This window comes from Pyrus communis, chromosome 1, assembly GCF_963583255.1.
Source record: "Pyrus communis chromosome 1, drPyrComm1.1, whole genome shotgun sequence".
In the NCBI taxonomy this organism is placed as follows: domain Eukaryota; kingdom Viridiplantae; phylum Streptophyta; class Magnoliopsida; order Rosales; family Rosaceae; genus Pyrus; species Pyrus communis.
The window spans coordinates 9313262-9334822 of NC_084803.1; the positions used below are offsets into that span (position 1 = coordinate 9313262).

Here is a 21561-nt window from a genome sequence, read left to right on the forward strand (position 1 = left end):
TATTTAACAGAATTACTGAATGACCAACGGTGGACAAATTCAGGGACAGCTTCTATCAATTTAAATTGTAAGAATCAAAATAAAAAATTATTCAAATCTCATAGATCCTGAAATGCCAGATGTAAATTGGGGACAAACATAAAGACCCATTTACCTAATTTTCTTATTTAGAAAGAGAAAATGGAATTCCCGCCATACACCGGGAAAAGCAACCGCTAAATATGACTGCCGCGTTTCGACACAAAACAAAACACACACACATATGATTAGCAGGAACATAAGCAGCTGCCGCGCGCCACAATTTGATCGGAATTTCTTCCTCGGACTTCTCAACAAGGCGACCTGTCTTTCTCACCTGATCCAGACCCACGCGCAGATCATCCTCAATGGTTACCAAAACGACCTCGCCACCGTCACCAAGCTCACCCACAAGTTCTCCGACCTTAAGGCCATGCGCAACGCACGTGACCTCTTCCTCTCCATCCCAAGACCTGACCTTTTCCTCTTCAACGTCGTCATCCGAGGCTTCGCCGCCAATGCCGCGCCTTTCTCTGCGATTTCTCTCTACACCCATTTGCGGAAGAATACTAATCTTAAACCCGACAAGTTTACCTACGCTTTCGCCGTGTCGGCCGCTTCGGGGTTTAAGGACGAGAAATATGGGATTTTGCTGCACGCCCATTCGATTGTTGATGGGTTAGGATCGAATTTGTATGTCGGGTCGATTGTTGTTGACTTCTACTTAAAGTTTTCCCGGGTTGAGCTAGCACAGAAGGTGTTTGATGGAATGCCCGAAAAGGACACGGTTTTGTGGAATACGATGATATCTGGGTTGGTGAGGAATTGTTATTACGCCGATTCGATGCAGGTTTTTGGAGATATGGTTGGGGGTGGGATGGGTTTTGATTCGACAACATTGGCAACCGTGCTTCCTGCAGTGGCAGAGTTGCAGGAGTTGAAATCAGGGATAGGAGTTCATTGCTTGGCTCTCAAGGCTGGATATCATTCAGATGTTCATGTGCTTACAGGATTGGTTTCGTTGTATTCGAAATGTAAGGAGCTAGAGACAGCAAGATTGTTATTTGGGCACATTAGTCAGCCGGATTTGATATGTTATAATGCAATGATTGCTGGATACACTTGGAACAATGAGACCGAATCATCTGTTAGTCTTTTCAGGGATTTGCTTGCTTCTGGGGAGAAAGTTAATTCAAGCACAATTGTTGGGTTGATTCCTGTGTCTTCTCCCTTTGGTCATCTGCATCTCACTGGCTCTCTTCAAACCTTCTGTGTGAAATCTGGTATTGTTTCGCATCCTTCTGTCTCGACTGCGTTTGTTACTGTTTATTGTAGACTGAATGAGATTGAATTGGCACGACAGCTTTTTGATCATTCTAAGGAGAAAACTTTGGCATCTTGGAATGCCATGATCTCAGGTTATACCCAAAACGGGCTGACGGAGACTGCAATATCTCTTTTCCACGAAATGATGTCCGAATTCAATCCAAACCCTGTTACAGTTACAAGTATTCTTTCGGCCTGTGCTCAGCTCGGAGCCGTAAGTCTTGGGAAATGGGTCCATGGTTTGATTAAGAGCAAAAATCTTGAGTCTAACATCTATGTATTGACTTCTCTAGTTGACATGTATGCAAAGTGTGGGAGCGTTGTGGAAGCTCGGAAGTTATTTGACTCGATGACAGAGAAAAATGTGGTTACTTGGAACGCCATGATATCTGCTTACGGCCTTCATGGTGATGGGCACGAAGCACTAAAACTCTTTACAGAGATGTTGCATTCTAGGATTTCCCCAAGCGCAGTTACTTTTCTATCTGTCTTGTATGCTTGTAGCCATGCGGGCTTGGTGAGAGAAGGTGAAGAGATCTTCGATCATATGGTTCACAACCATGGCTTTGAGCCCTTGCCCGAGCATTATGCCTGCATGGTTGACATCCTTGGCAGAGCTGGAAAGTTAGAGAAGGCGTTGGAATTTATAAAGGAAATGCCAGTTGAGCCAGGTCCTCCCGTTTGGGGTGCATTGCTTGGTGCTTGTATGATTCACAAGAACACCGAACTGGCGCGTGTGGCTTCTGAAAGGCTATTTGAACTGGACCCAGATAATACAGGATATTATGTCTTGCTCTCCAACGTATACTCAGCTGACAGGAACTTTCCGAAGGCTGCTTCAGTACGACAGGTAGTTAAGAATAGAAATTTGGCAAAGACTCCAGGGTGCACTCTCGTTGAGATTGGTGAGACCCCGCATGTGTTTACATGTGGTGATCGATCTCATCCTCAAACAACGGCAATCTACAGGATGCTGGATGAGTTAATGGGAAAAATGGCAGAGGCTGGATTTCAGACTGAAACTGTGACTGCTTTGCATGACGTTGAGGAGGAAGAGAAGGAGTTAATGATGAAGGTTCATAGTGAGAAGCTGGCCATTGCTTTTGCCCTGATTGAAACAGCACCCGGGACAGAAATTAGAATCTTTAAGAATCTCCGGGTTTGTTTGGATTGCCATAATGCAACTAAATTTATATCCAAGATCACAGAAAGAGTTATTGTAGTTAGAGATGCTAATAGATTCCATCATTTCAAAGACGGAGTTTGTTCCTGTGGAGACTATTGGTGACAAAAAGTTTTCTGCACCCGTATGCAAGCATCAAGTTCTGCAGTTTCATGTTGCTTCCATGTGGTAACACTGGAGAGTCACTTCATCAATAACTTTCACAGCTTAACAAGGATACTGAAGGACATTCTTCGCCGAAAATAGATGAAGCTGAACCCCGTCCGATACTCTGGCATGGAACGACTAAATTACAGGAAACACAGGAAAGACTTGTTTCAACACTCTCTTCCTAGTGTACGTCCGGCAAGCACCTGTAGCATATATCCTGCACTGTATTCTGATTCACCTGGCTATTCGGTACAAACCTCGACCATCTTCGAGATATTACATTCTTGATCTGGTGCTCTTTTTTCAATAGCAAATTATTTTGTATTTTATTTGGTGATAGCATTTTTAACTTCAGAATAGAAGAAATTGTTCAAATAAGCACATCTAACTGCATCGAATTTTCGATGCTTATGTTTTTACACCCTTTTTCAATAATTATTTCGATAATGTTTTCTTTCTTTTGTGCTAAACCCTAAATCAGGAGAAAAACTTGTGATGCACCCGTTGCATCCATCTCACTCACATTTGCAACATCATGTGAGCCACACATGATCATATACATTTGGTGGATTTTGCATGCAAGTTTTTTCTTGTAAATTAAACATTAGTAAGATGCGAATGGCGGTGTCACAACACAATAACAGAGTAATAAACTAAGAATCCACTAAGCTCCGTTGTGAGTGAGTTAGTTCCAAAGTGACAAACAAAACTTTTCCAATTCACTTATGGCTGGTTTGGGATTGTGGGGTTTGTTTTTTTTTTAACTTATTAAAAAATCTGAAACATCAAATGTGTTTGGTAAAAAAAAAAAAAAAAAAAAAAAAAGTGTTTGGTTGAAAAACATTTGTCAATGACAGTAGAAAAGCAGAAGCAGGGTCTACAATGCTTCTGAAAAAGTGTTTTTTTTTTTCAAAGCACATTACCAGTATCCCCTCTACATTTTACAATATGATAATCTTTGCACCTGCATTATTGTCTTTGACAATTATTATATCACATTAAATACCGTATCATTTTTAGTCATGTAACATATTCACACAGATATTATATAAAAGTTTACCCAACACTTAGATACTATTTTTTTGGTTAAAAGCACTTCACAAAAAAAAAATTTACCAAACACCCAACAACTTTATTTTACAGTTATTTATTTTCACAACACAGCAATACCAAACTACCCTTAGAAAACTTGGTACATTGATTGCACTTCAAAGCTACACACAAACTTGGTACCTTACTTTACCTTTATTCATACTTGTGCATACTCTGTAAAGATATATCTTCTGCAGATGCACTTTTCAGAAAAGGATGAAAGGAATACAAGTATTTTCAGCAATTGATTCCGCACTGTTTCGTGTCAGGTCCCTTGGTTTGCAACACAAATGGATCAATTCGGATCCAGAGTAACGAGAAGATGGAAGCCAGGAGAATTGACCAAATGATGACAATGGTTGGCGTCCGGTTCTGCCTCCCCATAAGACCTTTAAGGAAGGGATAGAGATGAACAATCACCCAAAAAGCAAAGAAGAGCTTCCCAAGCAGAGGCCCCATAGATTGGTTCCCGTTGTTTATGGCGTCTGAAATCCCAGCAACGACTCCAATAAGGTTGATGACTAAGATTGTGGTTGGAGGGATGAGGAGGGTTGTCCATTTCAACGCGTATAATTCTCCAAAATCCTCATCATCTGGTGACTTGGCTGTGACTGTGAAGTTGGTGTCAATGCCGGCTAAAACCTTGAGAAGACCTTGCACAACAGCGAAGAGGTAAGCTGAGACACCACCAATCACCCAGAACTGCTCGTTTCTCCACCATTCTTCGATGCTCACTCCGCTCCATCTCAGCTCAAGAATGCCAGTTCCAAAGATTGAGAGAAACAGCGCGATGACGTTGAGGCTTGCAAAAGTGCTTATCTAGAATTTGAAAAAGAACAAAACAACACAACTTTGTCACATGGGAAATCTGTGCAGATCAAGCATGGGGTTCAACTTCTATGTTTTTCGGATGATTAATACAATCATTTTTGGTTATTTATTGTCTTCTACGATTCAATGTGGTGCAAAAGATAGCTAGAATTTGTTACCTCTGGCATGATGAATTTATCAGTGAGCAAGCAGACGGCGGGGAGGATACAATAGGCAAGAAGAGGAAGGGAGGTGAAAGGGTAGACAGTAGTGTTGACATAAGCAAATCGCTCTAGCCACTTGAGCTTCCCTCCCTTGTAGCCATACCAGAGTGGACTGTGGCGACTGAAAAAGATCTCAATGGAACCAAGTGCCCAACGAAGAACCTGGTTGAGCCGATCTGACAAGTTGATGGGAGCTGTACCCTTGAATGCAGGTCTATCTGGCATACAGTAAATTGACCTCCAACCACGGCAATGCATCTTGAAACCCGTTAGGATGTCCTCTGTGACAGATCCGTAAATCCAACCTAGCTGCATATATCCAAAAGTAGCGACATATTCCACAATGAATCAAGAAAATCTGCACTAACTTGACTCATAAGGTATCCAAATTTAACAGCGAATGATAAAAAAGATTGCTGAAAATTTTACCTCTAAACCCCATTCAGTATTGTCTTCATAACCGCAACTGATCACAAGAATGGCTTCCTTAAGCAATGCTGCTGGGCTTGAGGAAGAAGGGACACCGCCTTGTTCCATCATTGTTGAAGTCACGAAAATTGCAGACTCTCCGAATTTCTTTTCAAAATTCATTTGGGACATCAGTAGCTTTTTGTCACCATGCATTCCTACTCAATATTATGTAACTTTAAGTTTTACTTAAGCCAAAAAAACATAAACTCTCATTGAAAATGATTAATTTTGATAAATCACCTTGTAGATTTGGAGCATCTCCATTTGCATCATGCTTGGAGTACTTTGGAAGATTCTTGCGGCGTCCAAAACACGGGAAGCAGTCACAGCTTGCCATCTTCGGGCGCTTAGGACCCTTCGGAGGATCATAGCCATATAAAGCTTGCCTTCTGAACACACATCCTGTGCCCACACACACAGGACCTTGAATTCCATCCAGACCTTTCATGTTAATCTGAAAATTAAAGAAAAATGAATATTATTTTAGTAACACAATTATATGTCAGAAAACAATTGATCTTGGTGCTTCCTGTGGTGATTACTTACATCGAAAAAGACTCGATTTCTGTTCGCATAACGATCATTTCTGTCAATGCCGTCAAATCTTTGAGGGAACTGGACATAGCAAACCTTCCTTCCAATTTGGGGGTCCATCAAGAAACACATGGCCTCTCTTGCAGCCTTGCTGTTGTTTACATAATGATCACAATCCAAGTTGAGTAGGAAAGGAGCATTTGTAAGTACTCCCGAGACACGAACCTGATCATATGCATACGATTAGAAGTTTTTACTTGGTATTCAAGCAAACAGAAGAAAAGGAATGCTTAAATTGAAAGTTTTGTTTAGTTACCAGGGCATTCATGGCACCGGCCTTCTTATGATGTTGAAAACCAGGCCTCTTCTCACGAGACACGTAGACAAGACGAGGAAGCTCATTCCCTTCGGTATCAAGGCCTCCGCTGTGACCAAGAAAAACTTGGATCAAGCCAGGGTGATCCTGAGTGTTGTTTCCCGGCCACGGTGTCCCATCTTGCATAATCCACCCTTCTGGCGGAACCTTTGTGGATTTCGCAACAAGCGCGTTTATCCTAACCTTGAATTCCTCATACTCTCTCTGCATTTTTGCATACGTAAAAAAATTATGATTAGTCAGCCCCCGTCCTAATCAAGCGGGTTCTAGTAGTGACATGAACGCGGTTATATATGCATGCAATACCTTCATAGCTCGACGCTCCTCAACAAATGTTGGCTGGGCCTTGTCCTTGAGATAATCAATCTTCTCACAGAAGTAGAACTCAGGGGCTCGAGGCTCAATAGAGAATTTCTTGCAGAAAGGTACCCATTTGCGCGCAAATTCAGCGGTTTCTGACAAGGCTTCGAAGGTGAGCATGGAAGCTCCATCATCAGAGATGTAGCATGAGATCTTGTCAACAGGGTAGTCCATGGACAAGATTGAAAGAACTGTGTTGGCGGTATTGAGTGGAGGTTCCTTCATGGGATCCACAGTACTCACAAACACATCTACCGGGCAGAGCATGTTCGGTTCACCCTCCCTCTCATATCTGCATCAGTGATACCGTTGTATTAACTTAGTAACTAGTTAGCGCTTTGATGCTAATGTACACATACTTGTGCGAATATATACCTGAGGGAAAGGCGATCGAGGTAGGTCTTACGATCAATGGGGTACCACTTTGGGAACTGATCAAGGATCCATGAAAGTGCAAACCATATTTCACACATGACAGACACTAACCAGAGACCAAATGCGTCATTGACCGGATTCAAAAGCCTGTATCGAAGAAACAAGGCCAAAATGAAAAGCCGAGCCACAATGATCATCCGATAAGGGTTGATCTTGCCCAACGCAATTGGTACTTTCCTTGAGAGTGGCTGCCTAGCTCCATCTATCCTGCATTATGCAGTACCAATACACAACATTATATTTGTTAGTAAATGAAATTAAGGACTTAATTATTCGGTTGAATTGAGTTAATTAGCTTCATTAAAAAGTGTTGGAGTTTTGAGACCCCTTGTCCCACATCGGGGACATATGTTCGTTAATAGGGTTTATATATGTCGCGTCTCCGGCCTAACCGTTATGGTTTGGGCCATTTCGAATGAGGATTGAAGGCTTGGGCTGATGATTGTGTGTGGATTAGGTTTTTATAATATACCTTAATATAATTAATATTAATTAATCAAAACAATGGTATGGGACATTTTAATTAATATATTAAAAATGTTTTGATTAAAAAACACAATTTTTGAAAAGTGTTGTGTATTTTCAAATACGATCAACATGTATTTGAAAGGGTATGAAACAACCTATATATGTTCAGTCTCAATTTTCAGTAGAGATATCTTTTTCCTTTCTTTCTCCCGTACAAAAACTTCCAAAGCATAAACACACAAAGCAATTCACCATAATTCTGCAATCGGGTCCGGATTGAAGAATTAGAAAGTTGTATCGTGATCGAGTAGACGTCATCAAACCACACAACCGTAAGAGTGGGACAGAAATATTGTTCAAAGGACATAGCTTTGCGCTAGCCTCTATCTGTCAACCAAGTTAAATAATTTTGTTTTCTGTAATTATTTTGTCATTATTCCATTTTGTATTACAAATATATTTCTTAATAAAGAATCAATTCATTTCAAATTCTGTTATTATTTTAATTTTTGAATTGGCCTCCAACAAAAAGCATATGTGTATATGTATACGTACATGGCCATGTCGGCATCATTCAAGCCATCAGGTTGATCACTGCCGCCAAGGTTGCCCTGCTGCATTACCTGCACGAAATTAAGAACGCACATAAGTGCACGAGTTAAAGACAGTAATAAATAATCTTGATGCATGGCCATAATATCTCAAGAGAGCTGCTATTCATACTCCAAAAGAGTCCTTAAGCACTCGGTATTACCGGGTGGGATCTGACTCCGGCGATTACGGGTGGGAAATGTGACTGCCGATCAGGATCATCGGGGCCTCTTCCATAGCTCTTCGTTCCACGGAGCCTGGCTTCAGCCAGCTGCTTATTGTTAGTCTTATAATAGGGCGATCTGGCGGCGTTGTTGCCGTTAATCTGATCGTGATCATCTTCCGGTTGATCGTGATTAATGTTGAATTCGTGTTCAATGTCATCAATGTCCTCTTCGTCGTCGTCTCCTTCGATTCGGGGGCTGCCTTTGAGACGCTTGTATCTGGTTTTGCACTGAGGGCAGTTCTGGGAGCCTTCCCTCCGCTCGTACTCGTAGCAAGGCCTGCACACTGGGAAGCCACAATCGTTGCACGCCACGAACAAGTTTCCGTCCACCGTCAACCCCACGCCATCGCCGCATATCTCGCACACCTGTACGTCCAAGTTCCTCGATGGCTTGTGCTGCATCCATCAAACACAAACAATAATCTTCAGTCCAATTCACAAAATAACTAAAATCAAAGCGTAGTTGATGAAGAATACAAAAATCTCACGTAAAAAGTTGAAAAAAAAAATTAAATGTGACGTTATACACGAGGGTGCACACATGACATGTTGTGCAGATGGTTAGATGCAAGTGTGAGAAAAATATAATATCAGCGTGCTTAGTAATGGGTTAGTGACCATTTGTACATGTAGTCACACATACCAAAATACACTCTAGTCATAAGACATGCTAATCTTCTATTCAAAAAGATATGATTAGACGAGATTAACTCTTTGACGCCATCCTCTCTTTATCCCGAGTGAGAGAGGACCAACACATTCAGAAACCCCTCGACCATCCCATATTTTTATTAAACAAACCTCGCAGAGAGAGAACCAACAAAAGTGAGTCTAAACACCTTCAAAACATTTAAACCATAGGTGAAATTATTAGCTACCTCTTCATGGCCATGAATGACGACGAGTTCATTGCGGTTGTGAGACCCTGCAACAAGTCCGGCGCTGGCTTCCATGGTGGCAGCCTATGTCGATTTGTGGTTTGAGAGCGATCAATAATGCTGATGATCTAGGAATGGTGAGGTTTCTATTTGATGATGAACAATGGAAGTAGTAGCTAGCTATAAGGAGGGTGGCATGGGATATTTGGTGGTGAGGTCCCTCTCACCTCCTCTCACCTAATGGATTATGTGTGTGTCTGTGAGAGAGAGAGTCTACATCACTACAAACAGAAAAATCACGCCGGCGTATATCAGACGGAGCATCAGCAATGTAACTTTTCATCCCAAAGCAGACCTCCGAGCTGATATTCAAGTACCCATAATATTAAAAAAAAAAAAAAAAAAAAAAACTCACACACAATCTTTTTCCATCAACAAAAAGCCAAGCTTTCTAAAAACAACAAAAGCTACTCAATATTACGGTTTAGTGATATTTCTCTTAACTCATAAGCGAGAGGTCCTAAGTTCAATTCTCATCAATGACGAATTTTAACCGTTGATTATCGTTTATGTTTACGCTCCATTCTTCTCATTGAATTTCCTTTTTTCAAATTTTCTTTTTTGAAAACATGATCTTTTAGTGGACTCAAAAAGATGAACGACTCAGATCATTGATGTCACGTTCAGATTTTTACAGTTATTGAAAATATTGCTCAGAGTTTATAAAATCTTTAAAACTATATAACGTCGACTCATATTTTAGTTAACCGTAAAAATCAAAACGTGATATCAACGATCCGAACCGTTCATTTGTTTGCATCCGCTAAATGATCATGTTTTAAAAAAGGAAATCTAAAAATCTAAATCCGGTGAGAAGAATAAAGCGTAAACAACAATCGACAATTAAATATAAATCTAGAGTTTGTGGATTATGGTGTCGGATTTCCTATTTGACCCCTTCACAAAAATTGTAAAGCTTGTCAACACGAGTGATATAAATATTTTTTTTTTACATTTTTCACACTTCTGCAATAATTATTATGAATTTTTATTAAATTTTCACTCAATCAAAAAATACTATTCATGAGGGTTTGGAGGTTTTTTAAAAATCTAAACGAGAATGTAACCATCGTCAAAGTATAGAGGATGCAATCACTAGTGTTTATATATTCTTTCACATTTTTCACACTTGTACATTAATTATTATGAATTTTTATTTATTTTGAACTCCCTTAAAAATACTATTCACAAGGGTTTGTAGGGTCTTAAAATTTTAAAGGATGATGTGCCCATCGTAAAAGCATAGAGGATGCATTCATGAGCATTTATATATTTTACCCATTCTTCACACTTGTAAATTAATTATTATAAATTTTTATTGTGTTGTGTATTTTTAAATTGCTTTGGTATTTTTAATATGCTTTATAGAATTTTTTAATCTTATTTACGTGAGTTTAAGAGAATAAAACATTTATGAGTACGAGAGAGTCAAAAACTTTATTAGATTGACTCTAAAATTGCCGGCCTGCCTAACTAGTGAAGATCAGAACTAATGGAGATGAACAAAATGTATGCCCTAGAAAGTTAGAGAACAAATTATCTTTGAATTTAATTTGGTTATAGCACTTTTAACTTCAAAATAGAACAAATTGTTCAAATAAGCGCGTCTAACTGCTTCGAATTTTCGATGCTTATGTTTCATACACCCTTTTCTAATTGTTATTCTAAGAAATTTTTTCTTTCTTCTGTGCTAAACCCTAAATAAGGAGAAAATTTTGTGGTGCTGTTGATCCTAAAAATTACAAAACCTACGTGGCGCGCAGGCCGAGTAACTAATAAGCTAACTACGTCCTTCGGTCGAATGCGGGGCGTGCCAACTCGTCGGCCGAGCCTGGCCGAGGAGTAAAATTTGTTGATGTAGCTTTGAGCGCGTTGCTGACTTCTTTAACTTGCGATTGCGGCCGAGGAAGGAACACTCTCGGTCTCTGGGTTCTACAGCCTGAAGACAAGGCTGCTAATTCTGCGGAGTTCACAAATCGTCCGAGCCCGATTCGGTCACTGTGATTATATTCGTGAGAGTATAAGCACGTCGAATCGAGACCAAGGTGTATGGGCACAGGTACTCGAACGTGATATATGTCTTGATGGTAAACGTAGTTCGGCCGTCGGAATGCCGAACCCTGAAACTCACCTGTGAGTATCCAATCATAAAACCACTCGGCGACCAGTACGCCGAGCAATGTAATTCGTAACACCTAACTATGCCGAGAAAGCTTAGTAAGGTGACCTCTGCCAACAAAGGTTCGAAAACCTTCCTCGACCGAGACTTGGATAGATAATCGGTCGACCTCGACGCAGTGCTGTTTATCCAAACTGAAGATGCTTCTTGGTCGGCTGATTCTGCGGCAGCAGTGCTGTTTATTCAAACTGAAGGTGCTCGCCGGTTGCTTCCACAGTGCTGTTTATCCAAACTGAAGGTGTGTCGGCAGGAAAAAGAAAAGGAAAAAATCTCAAGATGATTGAGAGGTTTTGCGCAGGGCAATTGTATGCTGAGTTGAAGGTCCTTTCCGTTTGCATGATTTCTTGTATTTATAGTGCCCCATTCCTTGAATCCGACTCCGATTTGGATTGGGAGTCCTTGTCCCACTTCGCCTCTTCCTCGAACAAACCTACTCCCACTGTGATTCTGAATTTTCCTTCTTTTCGGGACTTCATTCCTTGCTGGTCGAGAATCCTAGTTGTACCAGGACTTCCTCGACCTTTCTATTTATCTGGACTTTTTAGGATTTGGCTGACCCTGCCAGCTGGCCCGGGCCTTATTATTCGGCCCATATTATTTGTCATCACCTTGGGCCAAGCGCATCCTGCTGCTCGGCCCAGCAATAATATTTTAGGCCCAAACATTGCCCCCTCGCTTCTGAGGTCGCCGACCGTTAACTCTTGGTCGGGCCTCGACCTTGAAGAAGCGAAAACGTTTATTGCTTTTTGGATTTTACTTCCTTAATGACCGTTATTCCTGCGCATTTATGAGACATGATTGCACTTTCCTCGTTGCCCCCAACGCGTGGCCACGTGTCGATTCTCCGCTGCCTTTAAAACTTTCAATCGTGAGCCTCGAAACCGTGCCCTAACTGGAACGTCTTATCCTCATTAATGCTTTAAAACTGGCGCCGCACGCGATCGTGCGTCCTGGATTTTCGACTCCTCGATCCCCTCTTCGCAGGTTCCCAAAATATCCGAAATGATTGGAATCTTTATGGGTTAAGTTTCCCCCAAAATTAAACCAGTGCTTTTTTAATTCCAGCGCCTTCCGAATTTCAGACGTTTGATATTCATTCTGAAAAGCCTATAAATACCCACTTTTCCACCATTCGCATCTTACGCTTTCAGAAACTCCAAAATCCCAATTCTCTCAGACTTGTTCAAGCCAAAACCCTTCCAGTTCTTCCTTCTGCGATTTCTTCACCAGTTTTCCAAACTATCTCCTATCACCTTTCCAAATGGCCTCCTTTATCTCGAAGCTCTCTGACGAGATCAACAAATGCAAAGATTTCATTGATCGGAATGCGATCAAAACACTACGCTTTGAGAATGACATGGCTACCTCTCATCAGATTATGGGCCCCCTCTTCAGGGATGCAGTGCCGTCGTGTATCACCAATCTTCTCAAAGAGCAATGCCTAACACCCCTGCTCCAGGGGTTCGACTGGTCCAAATGGTGCTTGGCTCGGCCTCAAGGAGCTTGGCCCTCGACCACTACATCCTGGGCTGCCTGGGTGGATCGAATGAGATCAATCTTCGGTGAGGAATGGAAAGCCCTCGGCATCTATGATGCCATCCTGTTATCGACCATGGAGATTACCATGGATAAGGAGCTGCTTATGGCGGCCTTGACTCTATGGTGCTCGGCCACCAACACCATGGTCCTTCCATTCGGACCCCTCGGCCCTACTATCCTCGACATCTCGGCCATTCTTGGGACTTCACCATCCGGCCTACCAATTGACGCTGCTCTTTCTGGATGTCCCTCCCTTCTTGACCTGAAGGCGCTTTTCGACGAGCGGGCCGTCGAAACGCTCAGCCGAGGAGATCAAGAACCTTCCAGAGAAGAAGTTCAGAAGCTTCATAAGAACTTCTTCAACTACAACACTCTGATTCTCCACTTTGCCGGCCGAGGCGAGGAGAGTCTCAAGAAGGGAGAACACGAAGCCTTCCTTTTCTATTGGTACAACAAATTTATTTGTTGTACCAAGTCGAACAAGTGCTTGGTCGAGAATATGTCGGTGGCCCAGGCCCTGGCTAGTGGTCATTCTCTGGCGCTCAGCCCGGCTATTCTTGCCAACCTCTTTCGTTGCTTGGCCGAGACGACCATCAACAAGATTGACCCGCACCAGAATGGGCCCCTCTGGGTTTTCCAACTCTGGCTGCAGGTCTATTTCTCCACCCTTCGGCCTGAGGTCCCCGCCTTCCAGCGCTCGGCCGCCCTCGGCCCCCAACTTGCCTCTCGACCGGCTCCTCCTCACCGGGCTGACGAGGTCCTCAAGCACTTTTTTGGCCTCGACGTCCTTTCGGACGACGAGTTCCTGGTGTGCCGGCGCCAGGAGTATCCTGCTTCAATCGGGCTCCCGACGGCAACTTGGGCCGCGGCCGAGGATGCTGGCCTTCGTCAGTCCTGGGGGTCAATCGTACTGGCTCGCGACCTTCCCCTTGGTTGCGATGCCCGCCGAGCCGGTTGGGAGGTCTACCAGCCTCACTTTGTCGCCCGACAGCTCGGCTACCTCCAAGGTTGCCCCGTACCCCTGATCGTCTCTCGTTCCCTCCTGAGCCGGGGACGTCTTTCTGGTTCTTCCGAGAGGGAGTGCCGGTCGATGGAGCAAGAGTTTCAGGATCGGTGCAAGAAGTTCCGTCTTCGGCCAACCGTTCCGGAATCCTTGGGCACCGACACATTTAGGGACTGGTGGGACGAATACACTGGCGACTTCTTCGGTGCCTCGGCCGAAGACGTGGTGAGCAAAGTGTTTGGTGACCGGCCCAGACCAGCGCCCTCGACTCAACCTAAGAAGTCGGTCCAAGGTATATTGTTGACTAATTACTTTGCTACCTCAGAAACAGAGAAACTTGTACTTGTTACTAATTACTATGCTATTTCAGGGGGTCGTGGGTCGAAGACGGTCGAGGTGGTCGCCGCGGTGGCAAGGGCAAAGAAGCTTGTGCCCAAGAAGAGGACCCTTGTCACCGAGCGGACGGTCCCTTCCAAACGCCCCCACCGAGAGGCCGAGCCGGCGGAGGAGGCCCATCGCCCTTCTAAACGCGTCAAAAAATTTGCGAAGAAGGGCGACCGGGAAATTCATGTCGTCCCCAGTGACACTACTGGGACGGCTACTCCCGCCGGCTCTCCTTCTGTGCCGGCTGCCCCAGCCGATCCAATCGTTGCACCTGCTGCAGCTTCGGAGCCGGTCGTGGCGCCTGAAATGGGGAAGTCGGCTGCGCCTGCCGAAGCTCCCTCGACTCCAACGGTCGTTTTGGAGGTATAATTCTGCTCCTACTCTTGGTTGGTTAGGTTTCCGGTCGTAATGCTAAATGATCTCTTTTGTTCAGGATGTCGAGAGCGAGAGTGATGAAGTTCCGTTGGAACGCCGTCGTCGACCAGTCAACTCTCCTCACGTCCATCCTCCTTCGGTCGTCGAGGCGACCGCTCGACCACGTCCTACTGCGGCGGATCGTGGCAAGAGACCTGTGCCGATCCTGAGGCCACGGCTGAAACGCCGATCCACCCGCAGGACGAAGACCCTCCCATTCCTCCGCAGGAAGTCTCTTCGGCCTTTGTAAGTCTTGCTTTTCCTTGTGTGAATTAATTTTTTTTTTTTTTTTTTTTTTAAACTATTAAATGTCAGGTGCCCGAACATTCATTTCACCGGCAATTTTATGCGCCGAGGGGCGTTGTTTACATTTCTTGGCCGCCATCGTGGCCATCAAATGTAGATGACCTCCACCGGCCGCGTGAATTGCGTAGCGGTCTAAGGCACTGGGCTCGGCCATTAAGTTCCCTGGGTTCGAGCAATGACCCAGAGGGCATGGCCGAAGTCTCTTCTCGGCAGGTCTAAAACAACTTCCCTTTTTTATGCATTATATCACGTCTTTCTTTCCTTCACTAAGTTCTCTTTTTATGTGCAGCCGTCGTGGGAAGTGGAGCTTGACGCTCTTCTTCAGAGCACGACCGGTGAGGCCGGCTCCTCTGCAGCTCCGGCCGAATCGGCGGGAGCCACGCCCGCCGAAGTCTTCGTGAAGCTGCACGAAGTCTTATCTCTGACTGCCTCCCAAGCTCTCCGGTGCAAGGGCCTTGACTCTGTTGGAGAATGTCTTAATGACCTCGCCAGCGGTGGTCACCTGAGCCCGGAGGGCATCTCTTTCCTAACCGACCTCCTGGAGCGGACTCGGCAACACTTTCTTATCTTCGAGCGTGCCCTACAGGCCGAGGACGATTTGAAGGTGGCCAAGGTCGCGCATGAGGCTGGCCAAGTAGAGATGGAGGCTTTCAAGGCAAAGAAAGCAAAGCTGACCGAGTTTGATCGCCAGATCTCTGACCTCCAGCGTCAGATTTCTGACCTTCGACGCCAAAGGTCGGCTGCTGCTTCCGAGCTTGAGAAGGATTTTGAGGCTAACAAGGCTCGGCTGACGGCCTTCGCTGCCGGCGCACGGCGTATCCAGCAACTGCAGTGCAACAAGAAGACGCGGCAGGCTGAGATAATTTTGAGCGAGGCGAAGTGGCTGGAGCTGAAAGCTGCCCTTGAGACTTTCCTCCCCTCGACCCCCTAGGAGTTTAAATCATTGTATTCGTTCTCTTGTAATGATTCTTTTTGTTATCAATACAATGGTTATTTTGCCATCAATACAATGGTCGTTTTGCTGTCAATATAATGGTCTTACTCTTGCATTTCCCATGTAATTGGGTAGTACTTCTTTAAAAACTTTCCATTAATCGGCAATTTGTGAACTGAACCCGTCCGATCTCGTAAATGATATGCCCCCTTGCCGAGGACTTTGTGAACGATGAATGGCCCTTCCCAATTTGGCGACCACTTACCAAACCTGGGGTCTTTGATTCCAACAGGCAACACAGTTTGCCAAACCAATTCTCCTTCGCCGAACGTTTTTTGTCTTACACGCTGGTTATATGCTCGTTCGGCAATTTTCTTTTGCGCAATCAACAAGTTACCTGCGTCGATTCGACTTTCTTCTAAGTCTTCCAACTCTTGTCGCATCGCTTGACTGTATTCAATACTGCACAAATCATTCTGCTCGATTACTCGCAACGAGCTTATACTCAACTCGACCGGTAACATAGCATCGTGTCCATAAGTTAACGCATAAGGAGTGGTTCCAGTGGCCGACCGGGGTGAAGTTCGGTATGCCCATAATGCTTCATATAACTTTAAATGCCACAAACCAGGTTTCTCTTTTACCATTTTTTCAAGGATGCCGATCAACACTTTGTTGCTTGCCTCGGCCTGTCCGTTTGCCTGTGGGTAGTACGGCGTAGATTGCTCGAGTCGGATATTCAAACTTGCCGCGTATTCCCTAAACCTATCGGCCGTGAATATAGTGCCATTATCAGTTATGATTGTTTCTGGCATGCCGAATCTGGTCACAATATTCTCCTCTACGAAGTTGCATACCTCTTTAGCAGTTAATTCGGCGTATGACCTTGCCTCGACCCACTTAGTGAAATAGTCGGTTGCTACAATTATCCATGCGTGCTTCGCTGCCCCTGATGACGGCGTGATTTTGCCAATTACATCCATTGCCCAACCCCTGAACGGCCATGGTTTAGTAACCGAGTGTAGCAATTCGGCCGGGGCTCTTTGCACGGGTCCATGAATTTGGCATGATACGCATCTCCGTGCATATTCGATGCAATCCTTTAATATATTGGGCCAAAAATATCCGTGTCGTCGGAGCAACCAGCGCATCTTTCGTCCAGATTGGTGTGCTCCGCAAATTCCTTCATGTACCTCGGCCATTACTTGGGCAGCCTCGTGTGGGCCGAGGCACAATAGTAGTAAACCATCCTCGCCCTTGCGATATAATTCATTTTGATACGACACATAATTCGTGGCGAGCACCTTCGTTCTTTGGTCGTGTTTCCCATTGGGGTTATCGAGGTACCGTAACATCGTCTTTCTCCAATCATCTGGTTCTACTTCGACGGCACATACTTCTATGGGATCTCCTCGTTCTAGTAGGGATGGGAGCGACATTACCCTTGTACGTATTACGTGCGCGCGTTGGAGAGTTTGCTGATTGATCAATGCGGGGTACGATCGTTGACCCGTGGTCGCAATTCCCACAATTCGACCTAGTTTGCCCCCCATGAGTTGTGCTCCGGAGGCGATCTGGGCGAGTTCGTCGGCGTCAGTATTGTGAATACGTGAAATGTGTTCAAATGTGATTCGTTCGAACGACTCGGCCAGATAGGTGGCGACCATGTGATAGGGAGCTAAAGTACAACTCATGCAGCGAAACACGCCGTTCAGCTGGTTAATCACAAGTTCAGAATCACCAAGGACGAGAATGCGGGGGGCCCGCAGATCGTGTAAAACATGGAGGCCGATAATGAGGGCTTCATACTCGGCCTGATTATTGGTGCAGCTGAAATCTAACTTGAGAGAAAAATACCATCGGCAGTGGTCCGGCGACTGAATTGCGATACCGACCCCGGCCGAGGTCGAAGTACTGGAACCATCAAAATGCATAGTCCAATGGTTATCGCGTGTGGTGACGAAACCGATGTCGACGTCGTCCCCCTCAAAACCATAAGGGGATGGGTGTTGTGCCAGGAAGTCGGCGAGGGCTTGTCCCTTGACGGCCTTTTGTGGTACATACTGAAGGCTGAACTCGGATAAGGCGAGTGTCCATTTCCCGATTCGGCCTTTGACCATAGGCCGAGTCAGCATGTAACGAATTACGTCGGTTTGGGCGATGACCTGCGTAACTGTGGGGAGCATGTAATGCCGAAGTTTGGATGCGGCAAAAAACAGCGCTAAGCAAAGTTTTTCGACAGGTGCATAATTAGTCTCTGGGGAATTCAGGTTTCGGCTAAGGTAAAAGATAGCTTGTTCACGCCCGACATTATTATCTTGCGCGATGAGGCAACCAATGGATTCGTCGGCTGTCGAAATGTATAACTTAAGGGGTTTGTTGCGACAAGGTGGAACGAGCACTGGTGGAGTGGAAAGGGCCACCTTGATCTGCGTAAACGCAGTTTGATGCTCTTCGCACCATTCAAATCGGTCGGTCTCCTTCAGTTTAAGGAGCGTAGAGAATGCCTTCATTTTACCGGCCGAATTGGCGATGAAACGCCGGAGGAAATTTATCTGCCCGAGTAACGACTGGAGCTGTTTCTTTGTCGTCGGAGGTGGGGCGCTGATGATGGCGCGGGCTTTATTTTCATCGACCTCGATGCCACGATGGTGTACCAAAAATCCTAGGAAATTACCGGCCGAAACACCGAAAGCACACTTGGCCGGGTTCATCTTGAGGTTGTTTTTGCGCATGCGAAGGAACGCTTGCCTTAGGTCGTCCAGGTGTGTTTGACGACGTTTGGATTTTACGACCACATCATCGATATAAACTTCGACGATTGTACCGATTAAGTCGCGGAAGATCATATTCATGGCTCGTTGGTATGTGGCGCCGGCATTCTTGAGGCCGAAAGGCATGACTACCCATTCGTAAGTACCAAGTGCCCCCGGGCAACGGAAAGCCGTCTTGTGGACGTCAGCTTCGGTGATATCAAAAGTGTATACTTTTGATGACTTAGCCGTTTCCTTGGCGGTCAAACGTGTTTTGGCGTCTTTGGTATTTACTTGTGCCAAAGCCTTGCAAACATAGGGTTTGTCTATTATTATCTCGGCTGCATCCACACTAGCGTACTGAGGGTCTTCACTTTCGGCCGATACATAGCTCACCGTGGGGTTCTTATACAACGTCCCCCGGGATGGTGACTTTGATATCTTCTCTTCTCGGAGCAGATACTCATATTGTTCGACGTGTTGAGCAAGTTCGTACATATCTCGAATATTTGCCCCCAGAAACTTCTTTTTGTATTCCACGTCTAATCCGTTGAGGGCGATCCTGACGAATTCTACTTCGGGGAGTGGCACTCGGCACCAATTCCTGGCCGATTTAAACCTTGTTAGGTATTCCATTGGAGATTCATCAGATGCTTGAGCCATCCTGGCCAAGGAGGATACAGACATCTCCATCCCTGGCCGATAAAATTGTTCATGGAACTTTTCGACCAACTCTTCCCAACTCTGCACGGAGTTGGGTGGAAGATTAATGTACCAGGCGAAAGCTGAGCCTGTCAGTGAAAAGTTAAACAGTCGTAGTTTGTAAAAATCACTATTGACGTCCCCACACTGCGCTGTGAACCGAGCCACATGTTCTAGTGAGGATAATGATGATTCCCCGGCGAAGAGGCTGAAATCGGGGATCTTAAATCCTCGTGGGTATTCAAACCTTTCCACATAAGCTGGGTACGGGTGAATGAATTTTGGAAACTTCGGCCCTTTTTTTAGGGCCGAATCAATCATTCTCTGGACTTCGGTCACGTTTATGGAGGCGACTTCTTCTCCCTGGCTTGGTCCCTCGGCTCTATTCCCTGGTCCTCTTCTTTCTAAGGGGACTGATTGTGGCCGAGCGGACCCTCTCTCGGCTGGTATGGGCACATTCGTCGGGAGCTGCCGCGGTTGGCCGACCTGGCCATCTTCGAAAGCTTTACTGACTAGTAGTTCAAGCATTCTGGTCTGTGTATCGCTATTACTACGTATTGCGTCTAGCAAATCATTCATCTTCTGACCAATCGACTGCTCGACCTGACGATATTGTTCATCCAGTCGTCTCCGAAGGAATGTCCTAGTTGGTGGATCGGAACCTTCTCCACCATCGTCATCACAATCTTCTACAATCCCTTCCATGAACATTCCAGCTGTTTGATTCGGGACTGTGGGGTTGTAAGGTTGTCCGCCGAGACAGACTTCATTCTCCCGGCGTGTTATACTAGTGGCCTCGGGCGGCGCAATTATGATCGGATTTTTTGTAGAATGCAAATCCTGCCCAAGGCCTTGCACTGGCAAGTCAGTTGTTGACTTTCCCATGGTTGTTTTCTGCTTCGTGGACCGTGTCTCAATGGTCATGAACTCCGAAGGTTTAGCACAATGGTCCCACTGGGCGTGCCAAAATGTTGATCCTAAAAATTACAAAACCTACGTGGCGCGCAGGCCGAGTAACTAATAAGCTAACTACGTCCTTCGGTCGAATGCGGGGCGTGCCAACTCGTCGGCCGAGCCTGACCGAGGAGTAAAATTTGTTGATGTAGCTTTGAGCGCGTTGCTGACTTCTTTAACTTGCGATTGCGACCGAGGAAGGAACACTCTCGGTCTCTAGGTTCTACAGCCTGAAGACAAGGCTGCTAATTCTGCGGAGTTCACAAATCGTTCGAGCCCGATTCGGTCACTGTGATTATATTCGTGAGAGTATAAGCACGTCGAATCGAGACCAAGGTGTATGGGCACAGGTACTCGAACGTGATATATGTCTTGATGGTAAACGTAGTTCGGCCGTCGGAATGCCGAACCCTGAAACTCACCTGTGAGTATCCAATCATAAAACCACTCGGCGACCAGTACGCCGAGCAATGTAATTCGTAACACCTAACTATGCCGAGAAAGCTTAGTAAGGTGACCTCTGCCAACAAAGGTTCGAAAACCTTCCTCGACCGAGACTTGGATAGATAATCGGTCGACCTCGACGCAGTGCTGTTTATCCAAACTGAAGATGCTTCTTGGTCGGCTGATTCTGCGGCAGCAGTGCTGTTTATCCAAACTGAAGGTGCTCGCCGGTTGCTTCCACAGTGCTGTTTATCCAAACTGAAGGTGTGTCGGCAGGAAAAAGAAAAGGAAAAAATCTCAAGATGATTGAGAGGTTTTGCGCAGGGCAATTGTATGCTGAGTTGAAGGTCCTTTCCGTTTGCATGATTTCTTGTATTTATAGTGCCCCATTCCTTGAATCCGACTCCGATTTGGATTGGGAGTCCTTGTCCCACTTCGCCTCTTCCTCGAACAAACCTACTCCCACTGTGATTCTGAATTTTCCTTCTTTTCGGGACTTCATTCCTTGCTGGTCGAGAATCCTAGTTGTACCAGGACTTCCTCGACCTTTCTATTTATCTGGACTTTTTAGGATTTGGCTGACCCTGCCAGCTGGCCCGGGCCTTATTATTCGGCCCATATTATTTGTCATCACCTTGGGCCGAGCGCATCCTGCTGCTCGGCCCAGCAATAATATTTTAGGCCCAAACAGGTGCACCCATTGCATCCGACATCTCTCTCACATTTGCAACATCATGTGAGCAGCAC

General features: G+C 45.2%; 2 protein-coding genes across 3 annotated transcripts; one reads left to right on the forward strand and one right to left on the reverse strand.

Moving 5' to 3' along the window:
- The first annotated feature begins 155 nt into the window (after positions 1 to 155).
- Positions 156 to 3160, forward strand: LOC137712352 (pentatricopeptide repeat-containing protein At4g30700-like). Its single transcript, XM_068451446.1, has one exon. It carries the CDS (start codon positions 263 to 265, stop codon positions 2630 to 2632), a length of 2370 nt encoding a protein of 789 aa, XP_068307547.1. The 5' UTR covers positions 156 to 262; the 3' UTR covers positions 2633 to 3160.
- Positions 3161 to 4006: 846 nt separating this feature from the next.
- LOC137708857 (cellulose synthase A catalytic subunit 7 [UDP-forming]-like) lies at positions 4007 to 9217 on the reverse strand. 2 transcript variants are annotated; one of them, XM_068448024.1, is made up of 11 exons: positions 9143 to 9217; positions 8192 to 8660; positions 8003 to 8126; positions 6920 to 7186; positions 6491 to 6836; positions 6125 to 6388; positions 5821 to 6033; positions 5515 to 5728; positions 5233 to 5429; positions 4759 to 5112; positions 4007 to 4588 (listed from the first exon to the last, which is right to left on the reverse strand). In XM_068448024.1, the coding sequence occupies exons 1-11, from the start codon at positions 9215 to 9217 to the stop codon at positions 4007 to 4009; spliced, it is 3105 nt and encodes a 1034-aa protein (XP_068304125.1). The 2 variants fall into 2 exon arrangements, with proteins under 2 accessions (XP_068304125.1, XP_068304118.1); XM_068448017.1 differs by having other exon boundaries at positions 8003 to 8147.
- Positions 9218 to 21561: the final 12344 nt, after the last annotated feature.